The 20,529-nt window shown below is 36.7% G+C and overlaps 2 protein-coding genes across 3 annotated transcripts; one reads left to right on the top strand and one right to left on the bottom strand.

Moving 5' to 3' along the window:
* Positions 1-739: 739 nt before the first annotated feature.
* LOC121913322 (prostate stem cell antigen-like) lies at positions 740-5,173 on the top strand. Of its 2 annotated transcripts, none has more exons than XM_042436007.1 (3): positions 740-1,159; positions 2,019-2,138; positions 3,855-5,173. In XM_042436007.1, the coding sequence occupies exons 1-3, from the start codon at positions 1,108-1,110 to the stop codon at positions 4,064-4,066; spliced, it is 384 nt and encodes a 127-aa protein (XP_042291941.1). In that variant the 5' UTR covers positions 740-1,107; the 3' UTR covers positions 4,067-5,173. The 2 variants fall into 2 exon arrangements, with proteins under 2 accessions (XP_042291941.1, XP_042291942.1); XM_042436008.1 differs by lacking the exon at positions 740-1,159 and adding an exon at positions 1,228-1,393.
* A 625-nt stretch (positions 5,174-5,798) lies between these two features.
* On the bottom strand, positions 5,799-13,259 carry clic1 (chloride intracellular channel 1). Its single transcript, XM_042436468.1, has 7 exons — positions 13,113-13,259; positions 12,791-12,861; positions 10,673-10,782; positions 10,151-10,276; positions 9,943-10,049; positions 9,335-9,516; positions 5,799-9,195 (listed from the first exon to the last, which is right to left on the bottom strand). Exons 2-7 carry the CDS (start codon positions 12,830-12,832, stop codon positions 9,034-9,036), a joined length of 729 nt encoding a protein of 242 aa, XP_042292402.1. The 5' UTR covers positions 12,833-12,861; positions 13,113-13,259; the 3' UTR covers positions 5,799-9,033.
* Between the last annotated feature and the right edge of the window lie 7,270 nt (positions 13,260-20,529).

Genomic DNA, 20,529 nt, shown 5'->3' with positions numbered 1-20,529 from the left:
TCCCATATATGATCGTTTGCTTAAGTTTGTTTTTTCACATGTTTTAAAATTGAACCTTCTTGGTCTGGTATTTTTTTATATTACCTCTAAAGTCATCACCTCTAATCAAGAACCAGATCCTTTACAGTACTTATCATCCTACTTATCATCCTGAATCAAAGACTCAGAAACCTTTTCTTTCTTTTTCCCTCTTTACAGCAAAAAAAAAAAAAAAAAGAAATCACATTAAATTTTTCCTTTTTTTAAAAAATGTTTCATTTAGTTCTTTTTTATTAGCTGTATAAAACATCCTTTGGCTCTATAAGTGTTAAACTGAGAAACAACTGACTCATTGTCAACTGTATACGACCCAAAGTGCTCAATCAAAATCTTTTTTTTTTTTTTTTTTTTTTTTTTTTAAAGGATAGTATTTCTTACATGCAACAACACAGAGAATTATAAATTATCTTTTTGCTTGTCCTCCTTTAAGGTCAGAGGTCATCTACAGAGGAGCAGATCTTAAACACCATCCGATTCACTTCACCATAAAGTCCAGTCTCTCTCTGCTGACTGTCAGAGAAGTATAAGTCCACTTAATTAGCTCAATGACTCAAACACTTCCTTTTTCTATCTACTCTGTTTCTTACGTCCTCTAAACACTAACGTACCAGTATCCTCCTTTTTTTCCAACTTAATACACAGAGCGTCTTTGACTAAGGCGCTGTTTTTTATCAAGAGACACCCACCGTGATATGAAAATGAAGACCAACCTACAGTCTTAGGCTGTCCGTAACCACATCAGCTGATCATAATTACCTCTCCAGATTAAATTAAAAGTTTTAGGGAGGGAGGAGACACCGACCGCACGAGTAACGTCTTTTAAAATCAAGCCTGCGACAAAACATAGAAGTCAAGAACGAGGGTGACATAAAGGAAAAAAACTCGGAGGTGAACGCAGGGAACAAATTTAATTATTTTTGAGGAGGTACTACTTAATCAGCTAAACCTAAAATACAACAGAAGAAGAGCTGCCGCTGAGGGTGTGGGCTTCCAACGACAAAGATTTTTGGATTCGCTTGAAGAGTAAACTGAAAACATTGTTATTTAGGACTTCTCACTGGAAGCATCATGCCTCGTTCACAACTTCTGATTGTGCTCCTGTGTTGTCTTCCCCTGGCAAGTATGTAGGACATGCAAGAAACAAATCTTGTGAAAAAAAACTTATTTAAAAGTTATTTGATGATTTGAAGGACTGGAAGAAGACAAATTGTTCCCTTATTTGCATTTTATCAAACTTCACTATCAGTTTTAGTTTGTGTTTCTTCATTCACTGGGTTAAAAGTTTTGGACCTCACAGCCATAGTTTTATGTTTCATTAAATATATCAAATAACAATTTAAAAAGATGCAAACAAGTCAGTCTTTCTTAGCTCATTCAGTGTTGAAATTTGGCTAAAAAAAACTGCTTTTATGTAACAGTAATTGTGTAAAATGGTTATTTGATTAAATCCAAACATCTATGAAAAGATTTTGAAACAATTTTTCCTAAATTTGGAAAGTTTTGCTGCATTTTAAGCTTGCTTTGTGTTCATGTGCTAACATTAGCAGAATTGTGGCTAATTGTGGCTTCTATTTTTTTTTTTTTTGATTTATACGGATTTATTCCCACTGGAACCAGTAAAAACAACTGTCATAAAGTAGCCGTCAAACGGCTGACCGATAAATCCAATGACTGATATATTGGTTGATATTAACTCAAAGATAAATCATCATCGGCGTATATGTCAGCTGATAAGTATCTTTATCAGATACAAGAAATTGCGGTGCAGAAATGCTAAAATTATGTTTATGGTAGTTTATAAACAGTTTGTCCCCAAAACCAAACTTAAAGGATCCTCAGTTTTATGTGGAAAAATTCATATTGATTCATGTATCAGATTTTTACCACCAAATGTCAACATATCTGTCACCAAAATCCTGAATCAGTCGAGCTATGTTAACAATAACTTTCCTGATATTTGTTTTCTTTTTTCCCCTCAGCCTGTTTGCGCTGTTTCACCTGTGTGTTCCCCGCCCTTTCTCCTCTGGACTGCTTTAAGTTTCCTCAGGAATGCCCGGCCGGGCAGCGCTGCCTGTCTAGCACTGCGATGGGAATACGAGGTGAGATCCAGATCAGTGTGTGTGTGTGTGTGTGAGAAAGAGAGAAAGAGAGAAATTATACTGTATCTGTGTCTGCAGATTAGATTATTTTTGAAGAATCTAGGGCACAATGGTCAGAAATTTGGCAGACAAAGCCTCGTTGTACAGAGCATTGTCTGGGAGCAGATTTGAGAAATGTACTGTCCATTCTGTAAGTATAAGGACAGTTTTGTTTTGGCTTTTTTTGTGCTGCCAGCCCACTAGATTTGAAGAGAAAACCATGGATATAAAGTGAAAGTGCTGACTTTCATCAACACCCACATCATGAAGAACTCCGTAGCAACTGAAGTCCTTTTTGTTGTTACAAGTCCTACACTGTTACACCCAATATAGGCCAAATGCTTTTAAAGCTGAGAGTCAGCACTTTAACCTCAAAGTCATGGTTTTATTTGAAATCCAGTGCTGTGGGAATCTTTGTTCTAAAAAGAAAGTTTATTGAGTTATCGGGATAACTTTGCTGAAGACAAACAGAAAAAAGCTCTTAAATGTGGAATACAGACTGATGTTAAAATACCTGGTTTTACTCTGCAAAGTTTTCCAGATAACTCCATAAACCACCTTTTGGAACTTTCCTCTGCAGTGCAGAGCCAAAACAATATCACTGTTCAAATATTTACAGTCCACATTACACAGTCTCTATTTATTGATGTTAGGGATACTAAAATTTTAAAAAACTCAAACTTGTGGTCGGTTTTTGGAGCCTGATCCTCTCTCGACTTTCCGAGTGCACAAAAACAAAAAGGAGACAAAAGAATGACTCAATAGATCAGCTTTTAGCACCATTTCTCATCGGGCCAGTTGTCAGCTCACTAAAGCCTGTGATGCCATCAAATTATCTCTAAAAATAGCTCGCCGGGCTTCGGCCCCGGGTGGGGCAAAACGCTCACTGTGTCTCATCAGAGGCTGTAAAAGCCCCTTTCCCACATGCACCTTAACTGAACTATAAATGTTCAGGCGGTTTTCCGTGTGAGCGTCATGTGGGTTTAGCGTTACACTTTTAAGAGCACGTACATTCAAATTCTTGCTTCCTCATCTTGTTAAATAACTAAAGATAAACGGCTGCCAAAATGTCCTCACTTCCTTTTCACGTTTATTTCTCATCAGCATCAATGTTTTGACAAAGTGAGATAAGGGTTTTAGTGGAAGAATATTTTTTTTATCGATATACTAGACGATATGTTACATTTCAGTTATATTGCTTGTTATGAAACACTTGTTAATGCTACAATAAACTTAACCAAATGGAGCAAAATTAATGGGTTTTGTATGAAAGCACCGAAAGGCAGATACTCAATACCTAATTGTGTAATTAAATCACAGCTGAATTTGAAACATAATATACAGCAAAAATGATCTGATCTATGTATGTCTTTGAAATTCCCAGTTGGCAATTTCAATTTCTGCAATATATATTTATATTCATTGAAGTTTCCTACATTAAAAAATATATATTCCAGTTCTAACTTGAAATGTTCTTCTAGACATTTTGAAACTGGAGACTTAAAAATACAAACTATATGTTACTGTACTATAAATTAAACTATTTACTTTTAGTTGTTTTTCAGCAGCTTGAAATTCTAATTATGGCCTTTCTTTGCTTCCATAGTTTTGTTTGATCGTCATCAGCCATCACGGCATGGACCAAAATAAATTCCTCTCCTTTCTCCGCTCTCGTAGGCTCACTACAAGTGACAATGTACGAGAAAAGCTGCGCTCTTCCCGCCCAGTGCGGTGTGAGTGGGCAGAAATACTCCACAGGCCTGTACTTCAACTACACCAACGTCTGCTGTGATACAGACCTGTGTAACGGGGCCGTGTCCGTTGCTGCCCTCAGCTGGGGAGGAGCGGCACTCTGCCTGCTGCCTGCTCTCAGCCTCTTGCTGGCCTGAGCAGCAGAGATGATGATGATGATGATGATGATGGGGTGGAGGTCAAACTGGGTCACGCTCGACACCAGCTGTGTAAGTGACCTGGGAGACTTTGTGTAAATGTAAATGTACACTGACAGACCAGAGCAAAGAGAGCATTAACAATGAACGTGTCCAATGGTTACCAAATGAATTACACATTTTAGTGATGCAGTCCACACAAATCTTTTATATTGTCCTACCCAAAGTAGTCAAAATCATAATGTTTTGGTAAAAATGCATTTGATAAACTTACTATCAACTTACATGTCTAAATGACATGTTTTTCCGTTTTTTTTAGCACATGATTTGATGGTTGTATGAAGTGATATACAAAAAGATGACAAAATTGTCCAAATATAGTTAGTAAAAATACTAAACTGAAACCAAATAAATACAGCTGACAAAACAATCTCACCTCAAGTAGCTGCTCTGGAGCTTTCAATCATATCATGGAAACGTAGATGTCCAAATTTCCATTTCTAAGTACTTTAGGGGCGTCTTTTTTTTCCCCCATGTCGGCTGAAAAGTTTCAAAGTTCATTCTTGACCTTGAAAAAGAAAGTTGAAAAAACAATCTCACCTCAAGGTCCATTTAGTGGCTGTTCTGGAGCTTCCATTCATATTAGGGTTGCACTGATGCACCTTTTTCAGTCAATACTGAGTATTGAACCAATACCAGTGATTAATTAAGAAGCTGTGTGCCTCAGTGTGTGGAAGAGACTGGGATCGTTCCTTCATGTGGAGGGCAACATCAGGCTTGACTTAAACATTGCTTTCCTAACATTGTAAAACAAATTGTAACAAATAAATACAGAAATATAAATTTACTGAATTCTTATTTGTTAAAATAACGGTATCCGATACCAGATCAGCCCATTTTCACTGATACCTGATCCAGCTATTTGAGTCAGTATTGGATATGTTTTGCTTAAAAATTGAAGTTCAGTCCTCATCTTGGAAACAGTTGATCATCCGTTGATGAAGATCATGTGATATGACCGAAAGCCCCCGAAGAGCCACACAATTGGTATACCATAAATAAATGAGATACTAATGATTTTCATTACTCCTCCTTTTTCCATGAAGCACTTTGTAACATTGTTAAGAAAAGTACTACATAAATAAAGCATTATTATTATTATTATTATATGATATTATCATATAATAATAATTTTCTGTCCATCGACTAATCGATTCGTCGTTGTAGCTCTGGATTTTATCAACTGCTGTTTCCAAGGTCAAGAATGAACTTTAAACCTTAACTTTTAGCCAACATGGAAGAAAAAAAGAAGTCCTTGTAGAGTGAAAGCTGCAGAAGAGCTATTAAATGGACCTTGAGGTGAGATTATTTTGTCAACTGTTTTGAACCTCAAAATATAAACTGCTTTGTTTTGGATAAGACCTTTAGTATAAAGACTATACAGTATATCAGTGCATCTCTAAACAACATTAATGATAATAGTGATGCTAATAAAGTTTAACCTTAATAATCTACATTGAAGAGATGCTCTTCTCAGTATTATGCCTCTAATTTGTGCTCTATTTAAGGTGTATTTACTATATACATGTTTTTTTTTAACATGATTGTACTTGAATGTTTATAGTCACTGCTTGTATACAGTAGAAATGTTTGTTTACACCTTTTTGCACGCTTCCTTCTCAATGTTATTACATTCAAAAGTTGTTAAAAAGCAAATAAATAAAAACACAAGTTATTATTAAGATTGTTTTATTGGGTTATTAATAAATGAATGTGTCTTTTTAAGATTTTTTTATAGTACAAAATACATAATGGAAATTTCCAGGCCGTGCTGTTAGTTTGATTGTCATCATTGTTGATTTAATCTACTGGTTTAGTGTCCACACCACGGTTTTCATCCTGTGGACTTTTAAGTGCAACTGCTTGTGACTACATGGCAGAAAGCACAAAAAAAGACAAAAAAAAAAGAAAAAAAAAGGCTAAAATATTTGGAAGGAAATGCATAGGCGTATGAAACAAAGTGAAAAGCACAATATAGGTCTCATAACAAATAAAACACATTGCATGAAGATAAAACAGAGTTAAAAACAGTGAGGTGAGAAACAAACTATTCAAATAAAAGTTAACATTTTAATGAATGTAACAAGTACGTTAAATGGTCCCTGAAATTGTATCAAATCCTACAGTAAGAAAAGAAAAACACTCGGATATATCAGCACTGACATTAATTAGACACGCTCCCTTTAAAAAACAAAACAAAAAAACAATCGGTCCATTTTAGAAAATAGATGAAATCCACAACAATTCAGTCAAGTAAAATATATCATCTCTTTGATCAACACTTGTGTTACAGCTAGCAGTTCAGAAAGGAGGGATTAACTTGCGTGATTAAACTTCCGTAGAAAAATAACCAACAGTGCTCATACTGGACGTATATAATATAATTAAACACTGTGAACAAGATTGTCTTTTCAATCCGATTAAATTGCACTTAGGTTTCTTTCTTTTTTTTTCTTTCTATGAGCTTCATATTGATATGAAAGACATGACACATGAGGTTATCTTGGGCTCCCAACAAAGATGTTTACCTCTAAATTAAGTCTTAATTGCCTTGCAGTTTATAAAATCCTCCACACAAACTGCTACTACAGTTGGACAAGGCGTATTGCTATTAGTTCCAGTTCTTTCCAGCGCTTCTATTTCAAGTCTAGCAAAGCTCCCACAGTGGATTAGATCTGCTGGAAACACATGACAATGTATCATCAACCTGCAATGACCAAGTATACAAGGCTTTACATGAAGGATAAAGTCTAGTGATATTCTATATTTTTCTTATTGTCAAAAAATCCCATGAAAAGACTAAAACCGACAATGAGTGTTGTCTATCTGCCTCATATAGCTTATTACATTGTTGTTCAGTAACATCTTAGCATGCTAACATTTGCTAATTATCACTAAACCAAAGTACTGTTGAGGCTAACGGAAATGACCTTAGATTTTGGTCATAAAAATAAGTAAAAGACAAGTTTTGACCCAATAATGACGCTTTTTGAAGACTCAAAGCTACAGTATGTAAGTTTTTTTCTTATATTTTTGGTTGAAATACGGTCTAAAAGTACAACCAGTAACCAATCAGATGAGGTCAAAGTCAGGGACGGGAGCTCACAGCTGTCAATCAACACGTGAACGCACTTCTGGCCCACTAGTCCTCTTGTACTGAGGCGCCAAGCTAGTGTTAGCTGCTGGAAGACTTCGCCATGGTTTACTCAGAGGCTAGTAAGCTCCCAGTAACTGTAATTAAGAACTCCATTACTTCCAGTCCCCCGGAAATATAACTTGATTTCCAAAACTTGCATATTGTAGCTTTAAGGGATCACCAAAGTTATTGCAATTCATCCTGAGGGGGAACATGAATATGTATGTTCATCCGCAGCTGAAAATAGTCCCCATCAGATCCATAACTTTCTCCTGTTTGAATGATTCTTGCTAAAAACTACAGTGCCCAGCTGTGTTATGAAAGTACTTTGCTTTTTATAAAGATGAAACTATATATTTTTAACCCATTGTTTACACATTGTTTTGGTCTTTTCATGTGATTTGTTGACACTATATAAAAATATAGAGTAATGCTAGCCTTATCCTGTAATTAATAACATCCTACAAGCTAAAGCTACCATGGCTATACTTTAATTTTAACATTGTGTGTGTGCTTATATTCAACTTCCTGCTATTTTTTTTTTCCCCTCTCAGAAAGGAAGAGAAACACATGACAGAACAGGCCTTGTGCCCCGGGGCTGCTGGAGGAGCAGGCCTTTCAGTGTAGCCTTCACTCCTTCATCCACACTAACGTCAATAACACTCAGTCTAATCTCACGTCTTTTATAAGACACACACACAAAAAAAAAGGTCCTTCATAAATGACAGGCAGAACAAAATAAACCGTTGGCAAGAGGACTTTACAGCGGATCATAACAAGCTCAGTAATCTTGAATAATCCTTCACGCCTGCTATGGGAGCACAGAAAGGGGAAGCCCGAGTCTATTGAAATAGTTTCCTGTCTCTGTAACTGTTTTGAGCCCTGCCTCCTTAAAGTGAGAACTGGTCTGCAGGCCGACAAAAAGCACCCCCTTTTTCCTCCCTGAGGTGCACTATGAAGAACATTTAAATTCAAGTTGACTCTAATAAAAATGCAACTGTAAAAAGGCCTTGTTCCCTCAGTAGCAGAATAATAAAGTCAATATGAAGACATTTTGGCAGGTGAGCTGGTGCTGGTATGAATGTTTGTCACCGAAAAAAAAAAAAAAAAATCCTTAATACCATGACTGAAAATAAAGAGATGAATCAGCTTGTGTGAGGCTTGATCTGATAGGCAGCTTCGTGTCTGTTGAATCTCCAAAAAAAAAAATTAAGGACACACTTTAGTGACTGTCATCAAGAAGGGAACTTCAGCTAAGCTAAAGAAACATTTCCAACGTTACAGTGCGTGTTTACTGATGGTGAAACTGTACACGAGCGAGGCTGTAATTTTAGGAGTGTGTGAGTGTACACAAAACATCCACAAGTTCATTAATTTCCTCGAGAGCTGTAAATCCAGGAAAACCTAGAAGATATGTGGGCAGTCAACAAACTTGTCAGTGAAATAAATTTAGCCACAGCTGACATTTTTTTGTGCATGTGTTACTACCTACAGCTTATCTGCCTCATCCTTCTTTTTCCTAATGACGTGAACTGATCTACCTGGCAAAAAAACCACTGTTCATGAATAAACATCTAGAAAACAAACCTTGGAGTATAGTTTGGCGATGTAAACCAGCTGTATTGAGTCGCATTATGAAAGGTGATATCAACTTGAGTGTGTGAAGGTGAGTACATGTATTTTTTTTTTGTTTGTTTGTGTGCTTTTTTTTTCTTTAAGTTGTTCTAACGGTGTTTTTTTTTTTTCATGAATTGCAACCCCCATTCTTCTCCTACTTGAGAGCTTTAGCTACAGAGGAGTAGGCGATGTGGATCTCCTCGTCGATCGGGCAGGTGGAGGCGAACTCCTCCCGGGCGTACGCAGCGTTCATATACCTCCAGAGGTTGCTCAGAGACTGAGGGATGCTGAAGTTTCGGTATTTTAAACACACAACCTGCAGGAGGAGCAAGAGCAAGACTTGATGAACATAACCCTTCAAAAAAAAAAAAAAAAAAAAAAAAAAAAAAAGAGAACCAACCTTATAATTTATTCAAACTAGGCTGCATACTGCACTGCTTAAAACTGAAGATTACCTTCACAATGTGGAGCTTAGGCAGCAAGTTGCAGTCAGCCAGAGTAAGAGCCTGGCCGTCCAGGAAGGGGCGGGACGAGGAAGTGACATCATCAGCGCTATTCTCGTCGATCTCATCAGGAAGTGGGGAGCCGAGGTAGTCATCAAGCTTCTTCAGAGCCTTCAGAAGGCCTTTCTCTAGATCTGAGCACGTGCATGTACAGAAAATACTCATTCACAGAAGGTAATCAAAGGATAAAAGGATAGTTTTTTCACTGCAATGAATGAGTGCATTTAGTTTCAAAGAAAATAACCCAATAAACGCACAATTTTCAACCGACAAAAGTGACATTTCCAATGAGATCACCCAACACACCGAAGCTAAACACACAGAGCAGCAGGCGACCTATTTGCAGCGAGGCAGAAGAGCTCAGACCGTAATGTTATTAGCGCGGACGCTCCCTGCTGGTTTTCTGTCAGAGCTCAGCAGCATTTGTTACAGGCAGTACCGCCAAAAATAAAACAGGGTCTATTTACAAAAGATCAAAGATGAAGATGAAGCAAAGAGTTTTGTTTTATTGTAAAGAGCCAAATTACACTTCTGATTTGGAGAAATTATGTTTCACTCACTTTCATTGGTCTGAGGATTTGAGTTCTTGACGTAAGCGGAGAACTTGGAGAAGACATCCATGCCAGCCGTGTTGGACTCGGGGTTACGAGCAGCCAGACGGGGATACCTAAAGAACAGAGAAATAAATATAAGAAGAAAAAAAAATGGGGAGGCAAGCAAAACAACACAATAAAATGTCGCTGGGAAACAGCTGGATGGGGTGATTACTTTGGAGGGGAGAGATTTTCCTCCAGGAACTCTTCAATCTTGTTGGTGTCGGTTTTCACCTCGCTGCCGTACAACAGGAAGGGAGGCTGGGCACCGGGAGCGAGGTCCTTCAAAATGTCTGGCTTCCTGTAGGTATATGGAAAGAAGGAAAAGTCAGACATATGGAGGAGGAAGAGCGAGTCAGAGAGATAAAGGGTTAAACAGAGGGACAGGAGTGGAATAAAAAAAAGGGGAAGCAGACAAGGAGAATGAAGCGAAGAAAACATATGAACCCACAGGAAATTACTCATGTTTTGCATCTGAGATGTGCCCGCTTTCACTTACACCAATGCCAGTGTGGCTGTATATCTTTTGACACCTGTTAACTAAATGAAAATCCCTCTGTTCTCTTACTGCACGCTACATTTGGGAGCATTAAAAAACAGTAGGCGGACATTCCTCTGTTGTGCCAATAGAAACCTGCAGGGTTGTGAGAGAGAGAAAAAAAAAAACATGCACACTCATGAAAGACTAGTTTTTCACCTCTTCATATCCACTGTGGTAACGTCGAAGGTGACTCCTTTCAACCACAGCACCATGAAGAGACGCTGAGAGAAGGGACAGTTGCCGATGCTCTGACCATCGCTCCCCGCCTGCAAATACAGAAACAGAACTTTTATTATTAGCTCATTTTAATCATACATTTACTTACATATTTATCTTATGTAGTGTTTTGTGTTTTTTCTCTCTCCTTCTTTAAGATAACTAAATAAAAAAAAAAGATGAAAAGACAGAAATTGTGCTTTGGAAGTCTTTATTCTCTGTCCATGCTGTAAGGTCAGCACACTGAATGAAAGATTATCACTCACTCGTCAACCTTAAACTCTTTGGAAACCTCATGCAGAGCTGTAACCTTCTTTACGGGCAAGAACAGAAGGGAGGAAAAGAAAAGAGGGTAAACTCAGGTCACTCAGCCCTGTTGCATAAATATATAAACCTCAAGCTTGAAAAGAAACTTGAACACAAGGTTCGATCCTGTTCAAGTCAGCAGCAAGTCTCTGCAGTATTTGTGTAATTTATGCCACAGTTTTCAAGCAAATATGCCAAGAATTCACCAGTTCCAGCTTCTCAAATATGAAGGTTTTCTTAGTCTGTTATGGTAGTATGGCTGCAACTAACAATTATTTTGATTATTGATTTATCTTCCAAATATTTCACCTATTAATTGATTCATTATTTGGCCGAGAAAATGTCCAAAAATAGAGAAAAACTAATCAAATTTTCCTAAAGGACAGCTTCATGTGTCTTTTTATATATAAAATATTCAGTTTACCATCACAAATAAGAGAAAAAAGCAGCAAATTGGCACAATTGAGCAGCTGATACTAAGGAGTGTTTGGCATTTTTTGGTTAAAAAATTACTTAAATGATTAATTTATTATCAAAATAGTAGCTGGTTAATTTCTGTTGGACAATTAATTGACTAAACGTTTCAGCTATAAATCTTTAAGTTTTGGACTGTTGGTTTGGATAAAACAAGCAAATGGAGGTTGGGAAATGGTGACAGGCAATTTTCCAATTGAGAAAATAATCAGCAGATTTAATCCATAATGAAAATAATGTTTAGTTAGAGCAGAATAAAGCATTCTTAAATTCAAGTATAGCTTGTTGGCTACTCAGGAAATGAGCATACAGCCATAAAATGTGCTATTCATGGCTGCAGAAGGCCATTTTTCATGTTCAATCATGCTACATCTCCTTCAGGATCTGCACTGTGGCCTGCATGGCACATAAAGTTAAAGGCAGCTCCGGTAAATCAGGAAACCGCTTACTGTCCCCGAGGCCCATGTGAAACTATAATCAGATATTCTGTTAATTAAGGGTGTCAAGTGTCATTGAAGAGCTTGACTGTAAACCAGGATTTAGAGAAGTTACAACAGAATCTTTCACGCTTGGGGGAAGAGAGAGAGAGAGAGAGAGAGAGAGAGAGAGAGAGAGAGAGAGAGAGAGAGAGAGAGAGAGAGAGAGAGAGAGAGAAAAGTAGAGGGTGGCGCACATGTTCACATGTTCATACAGAGGAATCATTATGGAAACTTGTGTAAGAGCATGAAGGGAAGGCATGAGGGGGGGAAAAGCCATATTGGTTATTGTAGAGCATGTTTTTTGGCTCAAAGAAAATGGGATTACCCTGTCTGGCCAACATACTAAATATAGATTAAAGTCGCCTGCCCGTTATCTTAATGTGCATTTAATGAGATTAGACTAGCTGTCGTTTATAAGCCCTGTGACTCAGCAGAGGTGGTCTGGCTAACATGAATATTATAGCTCACATAATGACTGTATAATGTCGTCAAGGTGACATTATGGCCCTTAAAAAACGGCACCATAATGACACGTTATCAGCTAGAAATAAGCATGCAACAAAATACACACAGGAAACTGATGAAACGATAAGATAACAAACAAAACAGCACGAGGCCTGTGCAGCTTCAAGCCTTTAAATAAATTAATGTCACATCATGTCGTCGTCCACGCCTCAGCCTCTCTCTCTCTCTCTGAGTGTGTGCATGTGTGTGTGTGTGTGTGTGTGTGTGTGTGCATGTGTGTGTGTGTTTGTGTGTGAGGTTTTTCTTTTTCGTGTGTCATCATTCAATCGCTTACCTTCACAAAAAGTTCAACTCTGGGCTGAGACCCGTCGCTCATCTTCACCTGTTGATGCACGAGAGCTTTTTCTGAGGAGACAAGGATGGGGGGAAAAATGCTCAAAATAAAGCAGAAAGTTTTTGAGTTTTCTATGCGAGAAACCAATTCGAAACTCGGGGATAGCCAAGCCCATCTTCCGCTACAAACCCCGGGGAGAAAAGTGACAAATTAAACATTGTAACAACCACACAGGCGCCACAAACGCTAGATAAGGCAACACCTCGACTTTCTAAAAGCTCCAAATGTTAAATTGTAGCTGATATAAAGTCTGCAGAGCTACCTTCAAGTGCTGAAAGTTACCGCTGACGCCTGTAGCTGCTGCTGCTGCTGCTGCTGCTGCTCGCCACTCGTTACCCCTCCCAGTCCTGCTGCTGTCTGCAGCGACACACTCATCATCACAGCTCCTCCATTTCCTGGAGGTGCGTGACGGGTTCAGCTCTCAGCAAATACAGTGAGAGGGGGGGGGGGGGAGAAAAAAAAAAGCGCGGACTGGTTTTGAAATCAAAGAGGAGGAAGAAGAAATAAGTAAGATGCAAAACTTGTTTGTTGAGTGAGGAGGGACACACCGATTAGAGACAGTTTGAAAGAGTCGTTTTCAAAAGAGACACTTGATATAATGTCACATCCTGACAGGAGTAAAAAAAAAAAAGAGAGAGAAAAAAAAGAGTAAACTGAGCTGAATGTGGTCCAGAAATCTGCAGGATAGAAAGGAATATTATTAAGGAAATACTATTATACTACTGATACTGTCATAAGCATTAAAGGCGTAATATGTAAGCTACAAGGACACAATTAAAGGAACATCTATAGTAGTAACAACATTATAATTAGAGCTGGGCAATATATCGATATTATATTGATATCGTGATATGAGATATCATAATATCGTGATATGGCATAAGTGTTGTCTTTTCCTGGTTTTAAAGGCTGCATTGCTGTAAAATGATGTAATTTTCTGAACTTACCAGACTGTTATAGCTGTTCTTTTATTTGCCTTTACACACTTAGTCATTATATCAACATTACTGATGATTATTTATCAGAAATCTCATTGTGTAAATATTTTGTGAAAGCACCAATAGTCACCAATAGATTTTACCTTTATAATAAAATTGCAGCTCCTGCGATTTGGATATTGGACATATTGCGATTTTGATTGTTCTGCAATTGTTCTGCGCTACTCTCTTGTTGCATTGTATTATATTGTACAGGTGTTCTTGTTTTTGTGTCCACCCCTTGTGCAAAGACTCATCCTCAGGTGCTGCCTGTCTCCAATGTTAAATATATACATCAGAATATGTTTAGAGATTTGAAAATTAGCCTAAATGTTGATATTTGAAATGTTTCATACCTATATGTGGAACTTGAAGTTATAAAAATGTTAATTAAATGACAGAAAAAAATAATTTTATAAGGAAATTTGGTAAAACTTTCTTTAAAGAGTTTATAATAGTTAATTAATGGCTCAATTAATGCTTTATAAATCAATTATAAGCCATTAATAAGCATAATTTTTGAGTTGCCAGGTTGTGAAAAATCCCTCCTTTCTATACCACCATAACATTTGCTTTATCCAATTGTTTAGGAAGACAGCTGGTGTTAAATGTTTCACACTTTCAAAAAATATGCTTATTAATAGCTTATAAATTCTTCATAAAGAATTAGTAAATTATTTATTAACAATTAATTGAGCCATTAATTAATGCTTATAGGGTGCCTTGTGAGAAAATGGTACCATAAATGTCTTAAGATGGCTCCCATATCTTCAACAATAACGTATAAAACGTGTTTAACCTTCATGCCAACAGTCAGCAGTGGGATAGTGAGTGTAACTTTCTTTAATTACAAAAAAAAATCTCACATTGTTCATGTAGTTGAACATAAAGCTACAAAATATATATTTCACTGCAGTGAATGTTGATTTTTGACAGTGAACATAACTGATTTTCCTCATGTAAAATGTAACAAAGCAGGCTAGTTACAGAGGTATTTTAAAATATTGAAACAACTGAAAGTGGAAACATGGCTGGAAGTTAATATCAGGACGCTTCCTGTTAGCGTTGGATATGTGTGTATGTGGCAGAGATCCAATATAATTGTTCAAAAAAAGAATGAGGTATTGTCACAAATGCACGTTTAGGGGGAAATGACTGGATATAAAACTCACACCTCACTGGTTTTATCATAAAATGATAATTCTCTGTATTAGGTCTTTCTGCCTTAACCGTTTCTTTATGTGTGCTTCACTCTTTCTTAGGCATTCATCATGGATACACTTGGGAATAGAAAACAACCGTTATGTAGGATTTGTAAAATTTCAATGCAGTTCTGCACAGTATTCGTTGTATACTGAAAGTCCAGCTGAGGGCGATGTTGAGCTTTACTTGGCTTGTTGCTCTCAAGACATGAAAATCTGTACTTAGTCTTGTCCAAAAGTCTGGAAAATCAATTAAGTGTTAAGAAGAAAGTCCCGTTGAGTCGTCAGTCCAGTGAACACGTAACACTGCTTTTATTTTTAGACGCTGTGTCATGTAGCACCAAACTATGATCCAGGGACCTCCGGGAGTCCTTGAGCACCTTCCAGGGGACAGTTTGAGGGTGTTTTAATCTATTTAACTCAGTTAGAGACAGTGTAAGACTGTAATGGGAGGATTTATTTTCCACTGTTATCATCGCCTGCCATCACTTAATAGAGACAACAAAATAACAAAACATCCCATTTTGTGGTTTGTGTTTCATACCGGGAATGAATTGATGCTGCATGTGTATACATTTTGAAAAAGTCATCTTCTCAGTAAAATTTTCAGCCCCACATGTCTACAAATTCATAAATCACTAATAAAACATGTACCTAATAATACTGGAGGATTCAGAATAATTAAATAATGCATCTTGCCTTCTTTTTCAAGCTGACTGAAGACGTTGAGATTGAAGTTTGGAAACTTAAACAAATAAATATTGAACAGCCTTTGGGGAGTAGTTAACTGGTACAGGCGAGTTTGACCACTCAGTCAAATACAGGAAAAATATCAATTTGTATAATGTAGATACGTTAGGGTTTGACTTTTCTTTCCTTCTAAAAACACCTACTAGCTGCTAATAAACCAGAGGTCAATCCCACGGTTATCGCTTTGCAGCAGACGTATACTGTCAGGTTGTGGTAGGGATGTATGTTCAGCCTGTGGCTGTCATGTGATGCACCAGAGGGCATCTTTGGTTTTCGGGTTTTTGGCAGGTAAGGTGGTGAAACAGGGTTAATGAGATCATCAGGTTGTCTGCGGAGCAAACAATACAGCATTGTTGACTGTAAATGGCAAGTGTTGACAACAAAATATGTCACATAACAGATCCTCGTGTCAGAACAAGTCGTGCATATTTAGACAGTTCTTAAGGAGATGCTTTTATACTATTCTTATTTAACTTTTATCTTATTTTACTTTAGTCTGTATTTATTTTACTACTAACTTTTAGATTGTGTGTTCTTTTCCTCTGCATGATGTCTGTCTAATCCGTTTCGTCTCTCTGTGATCAAGCTTGTTTTCTTTTTGACTGTTTGTTTGTATTCTTGGAAATAATTCACCCAAACATGAAATAATAGTTAAATGACTGAATCCTAAAGCTCCTCTATACTTTGTATCTGCCATAGTAGAGACGTTTCATGAACATTTTATGCTTTTTTGGAGCAGAAGGATACTTCATTAATCTCTATCTGTGAGAAACTTGAGTTGTAATGTAACTCTTAAGGGCTACATTTTTGATATTGGAGTCAACAATTTAGTTAATATACTCAGAAATATGTTTCTTACTAGTCAGGATGCTGATTTTATGCAGTGATTCAGTGTTTTCCTCAAGCACACATCATCGAGGCGCATGTTTGTTGACGTACAAAGGCTTTCAGTTTAATACCAGACAGTCTGCCACCAAGTGACGTCATGCATTTTTTGTTTTGTGGAAGATTTTATGACTTGTTTACGCTTTATGGCAACGTCACTATAAGGTGTTATTATCCAAAAAAGAATGAAAGCATTTAATAGGCTACCAAAAGCACAGAAAAGACTTTATGTCATCCCTGAGAAATTCTCTAAAATATTTTAATTATTTTAATTTTGTCATATTTTATTTATCTAGTATACTTTTTTTTTGCAAGTTTCCTCTGGATATTAACAGGTGCTTATAAACCCTGAACAACTAACTAAACACTAACATAATACATTGTTCTTTCTGTAAAATGTCCTTTAGGGAATTACTAAGACATTAGGGACCTGTAAGTGTTTTATTTGCTAACATGAAGATATAAATACTGTTCAAAAGCCTCCTCCATGATACTAGGAATAAAACTCTGGTGGTCAAATTCTGAAACCTTAAACATTTTTTAAATTTTGTTGACTTAAAAGCAATCCAATTTAAATAAACTGAATCTGAAAATGTTAAAACCTTAATTTCTTAATGTTGCCAATGTGCTAAAAGACCTTGTATTTTATGATGATGACACAAGGTGAACAACAGGTTGTTGTGATGCCTTTTATTTTATTTTATCTCATTAATCAGTCTCTTTATTACAAGGTGAATAAGATACATCAGAGTTAAGAGTACACTGATTGATAGTATTAGTGAAAACAGTAAAAACCCACTTGGGGAGTTATGGAAACAGAGACATCATGTAAAACTACTCCCACAGGCCCCACAGAGAGGACAGTACTGGTGCACAGAGGGCCGCAGTCAGGGAGAGCTGGACAGAGGTGGCTCCGTTGCACAGGGTTGTGTTGCAACAGTTGAAACTGCTGGTGTATCGAATGCCCAGGATGGTACCAGTTGGCTTCTTCTTACACAGGTCTGAGTCCAGGCAGCCGCGGATATGTAGGGAGACCTTCTCTGTAGTATTGAACTCTGGGAAAACAGGTAACAGAAAAAGATGTCAGCGAATGACAAATCCGAGTGACAGGTGCCATTTAGCGGCTGTAGTAGCCTAATTATTGAGACAATGTCAAGTCAAAGTTCTTTATTGAACTTGTCATGTACACAAAGCATCCAACACAATGTGCAGTGAAATGCACTTTAGGCCCTCCTACGTTAGCTTATAACTGATAAGATTAAAGAATAAAACATAAAAGATAAAAATAGCAATAAAGATAAAACCATGAGAAAGAAAGATTGCAGCCAAGGGGTATAGGGTATAAAGGGTAGGTGGGTACAGGCTGCTTTTGTTTGTTGTGTTATTTTGGTAATGTAAAAATCCTGGACAGAGATGTTGACACATCTTGTCTGAGTTTTTGATTCCTTTCGTGTTATGTGCCCTGTACACTTAGCAAATTATATGGGAAAAAGCAATAAAAAAAGTTGATCATAAAAAGAAAAACTTGTTTCCACAGTTCTACATGTGCTCATGTTGCTTTATTATCTGATGTTTTTATGATTCTTGCAACTGTTTTTATTAATTCTTTGTTTATTGTGTAGTTATGTTGTCTCTGTCTGCTGATTGTGTTCTTGTCTTATGAATGTTTGTTTTCAGGTGTCTCTTGAAAAAGAGATCTTAATCTCAATGAGACTGCCCGATTATATAAAGATTAAATAAATAAAAAATAGGAGCCCATAGGGTTTTTGGTCCTTGAAAAGCATAAACTATGTGTCTCTGATGTGCCTCTGCTATATCATTAGAAGATTTTGCTGTCCACATTAATGTCAAGCTTTTAAAAAAAACATTTCAGGTTTGCTGGTTTTCTCTGATGAAGTCATATGTCAGTTTTACAGTCTCACCATAAAGTCTATTTAGCAGCTGTTCTCGAGTTTTCGACTGTGGATGTTCAAACTTTATATTGTTTTCATCAAAACTTCAAGGATAGTTTGAGCATTACACTATAATTCAATGACGATTCGGCAAATGAGGACTTTCCAATAGAGTCGAAAGCTTCGGAACAGCTAGTAAGTGGACTTTGAGGTGAAATTGTTTGTCAGCTGTTGTTTCCAAGGTCAAGAGTGAACTCCAAATCTCAAGTAATGCTTGTTGTTAGTAGGTTTTAATTAAGATGTAAAGTTGTAGTTGTGCCAGACATGATTCTGATGATGATTTATTTAGATTTTTTATCGTGTTTTCATTTGCAGAAATCTTACCCTAAACTAAATTTCATGATGTTTAGTTTTACTATATTTTTCTATATATAGGTACATTTCAACCTAACCAGCGTAGTTACGATGAATCTGTTGTAGAGATTTCCTTACGTGCTTCTCCAGTGTAGCAGCTCTCAGTTGCATTGTTACATGTGACATCTGATCCAAACAGGCACGTCCCAAGTATGCCAACTGGGCACTGACGACAGGTCAGGCACTGTGCTGAAAAAGAAGGAAGAAAAATGTGATACTCAGGTTTACAGTAACAAAATTGTTTTGAGGTTTCCTATGTAAAGCTATGTAAAGCTATGTAAAGCTATGTAAAGCCACTGGCATCCAAAATATCTTGGATAATAATAGATGACAATTAAGTCCTTTGTGAGGTTATTAAGTTCAAGGGTTATATCTTGTCATGCTACTGTGTCATCCACTGAAAGATGTGAGTTTTTTTTTATTATAGTTTTACTAGTTTGATAATAATCATAATAATGCTTACAATGACAATTTCTTCAACCTGTGATCATTTTTACTATTAACCCTTTACCCATTTTTATTATTAGCCCTTTACCCTTAAACTCAAGCTAGGAGCACTTTGTGAGAAAAGTGCTATACAAATTGTTATTATTATTATTATTAATAATATTGTAACAGACTGTTTAATATTTTACTATGTGCTTCCATAATGGTAATGTGTCATTCTAAGTTGCCGTAGGGCATGAAATGGTTTGCAGACTTCTGCTTTTGAACATGTGTTGTTGAATGCAAATAAAAAGGAAGTGGTTGCTGCTTGACCTGCTATAACATCTATCGTCCTGTTTATTGTTGTCTTATTAAGTTTACACAATTATTTGAACCCAGGACTCTTGGTTACATTGTTGTTGTTATTATGATAATGATGATGATGATGATGATTATTATTATTATTATTATTAAGTGCAATCAAAGTATGTACCATTTTATTTAACATTTGTCCACCAATTATAGTGTTGGTATTTAACACACATGTACTTAATTGGTTTTGAGCTAAGATTAACAGACCATAACCTTTAAGATTTTTAATTAAAGACATTTTATTTCACAACAATAAGTGCAATAATATTTAAAGGTTCAGTTTTCTCTACTTATTCTAGTTGTGCTCAACTTACCTGCTGCGATGAAGGCACCCAGGAGAATCGCTGCTTTCCAAAAGTTATTCATCCTTCTCGGGGTAACAAGGTCAACGGATTCCTTTCTATTCAAAAAAGAACTTAAAGGTCTAAATACCTGTCTCAGTCAAGCAAGCTTCTGAGAGAGCAATGACCTGATGTCTGGTAGGACTGAATGGATAAAGCGACGTGCAAGGATGACGTTCATCAGGTTTTGCATTTTTAGACCCAACAATTCAACCATTCACAGCCTACAGGAAAGTAAAACGCAAATTATGTTTAAGCATTTTCAATAGTTTTTTTTATTAGCTGAGATTATACTGTATATACATATAGAGTCAGAGGTTTCATGCAGTAAAAAGTTTCCTTTGTGGTGGCAAAAGATAGTTTTTCAAAGTTCATGAGACTTCAAAATATTTTATTATGTTAAGCTTTCAGGCAGTGTTT

Source organism: Thunnus maccoyii, chromosome 15, assembly GCF_910596095.1.
Source record: "Thunnus maccoyii chromosome 15, fThuMac1.1, whole genome shotgun sequence".
Taxonomy (NCBI): domain Eukaryota; kingdom Metazoa; phylum Chordata; class Actinopteri; order Scombriformes; family Scombridae; genus Thunnus; species Thunnus maccoyii.
The sequence above is the reverse complement of the archived record's forward strand: the minus strand, read 5'-3'. Positions and strand labels throughout refer to the sequence as shown.

Coding starts and splice junctions, on each gene's coding strand:
- LOC121913322 (XM_042436007.1), top strand. CDS start 1,108: ATGCCTCGTTCACAACTTCTGATTGTGCTCCTGTGTTGTCTTCCCCTG. Junction 1,160..2,018: donor GTGTTGTCTTCCCCTGGCAA/GTATGTAGGACA, acceptor TTTTCCCCTCAG/CCTGTTTGCGCTGTTTCACC. Junction 2,139..3,854: donor CACTGCGATGGGAATACGAG/GTGAGATCCAGA, acceptor CCGCTCTCGTAG/GCTCACTACAAGTGACAATG.
- clic1 (XM_042436468.1), bottom strand. CDS start 12,832: ATGAGCGACGGGTCTCAGCCCAGAGTTGAACTTTTTGTGAAG. Junction 10,783..12,790: donor GAGTTGAACTTTTTGTGAAG/GTAAGCGATTGA, acceptor CTGTATTTGCAG/GCGGGGAGCGATGGTCAGAG. Junction 9,196..9,334: donor CTAAGCTCCACATTGTGAAG/GTAATCTTCAGT, acceptor CTCCTCCTGCAG/GTTGTGTGTTTAAAATACCG.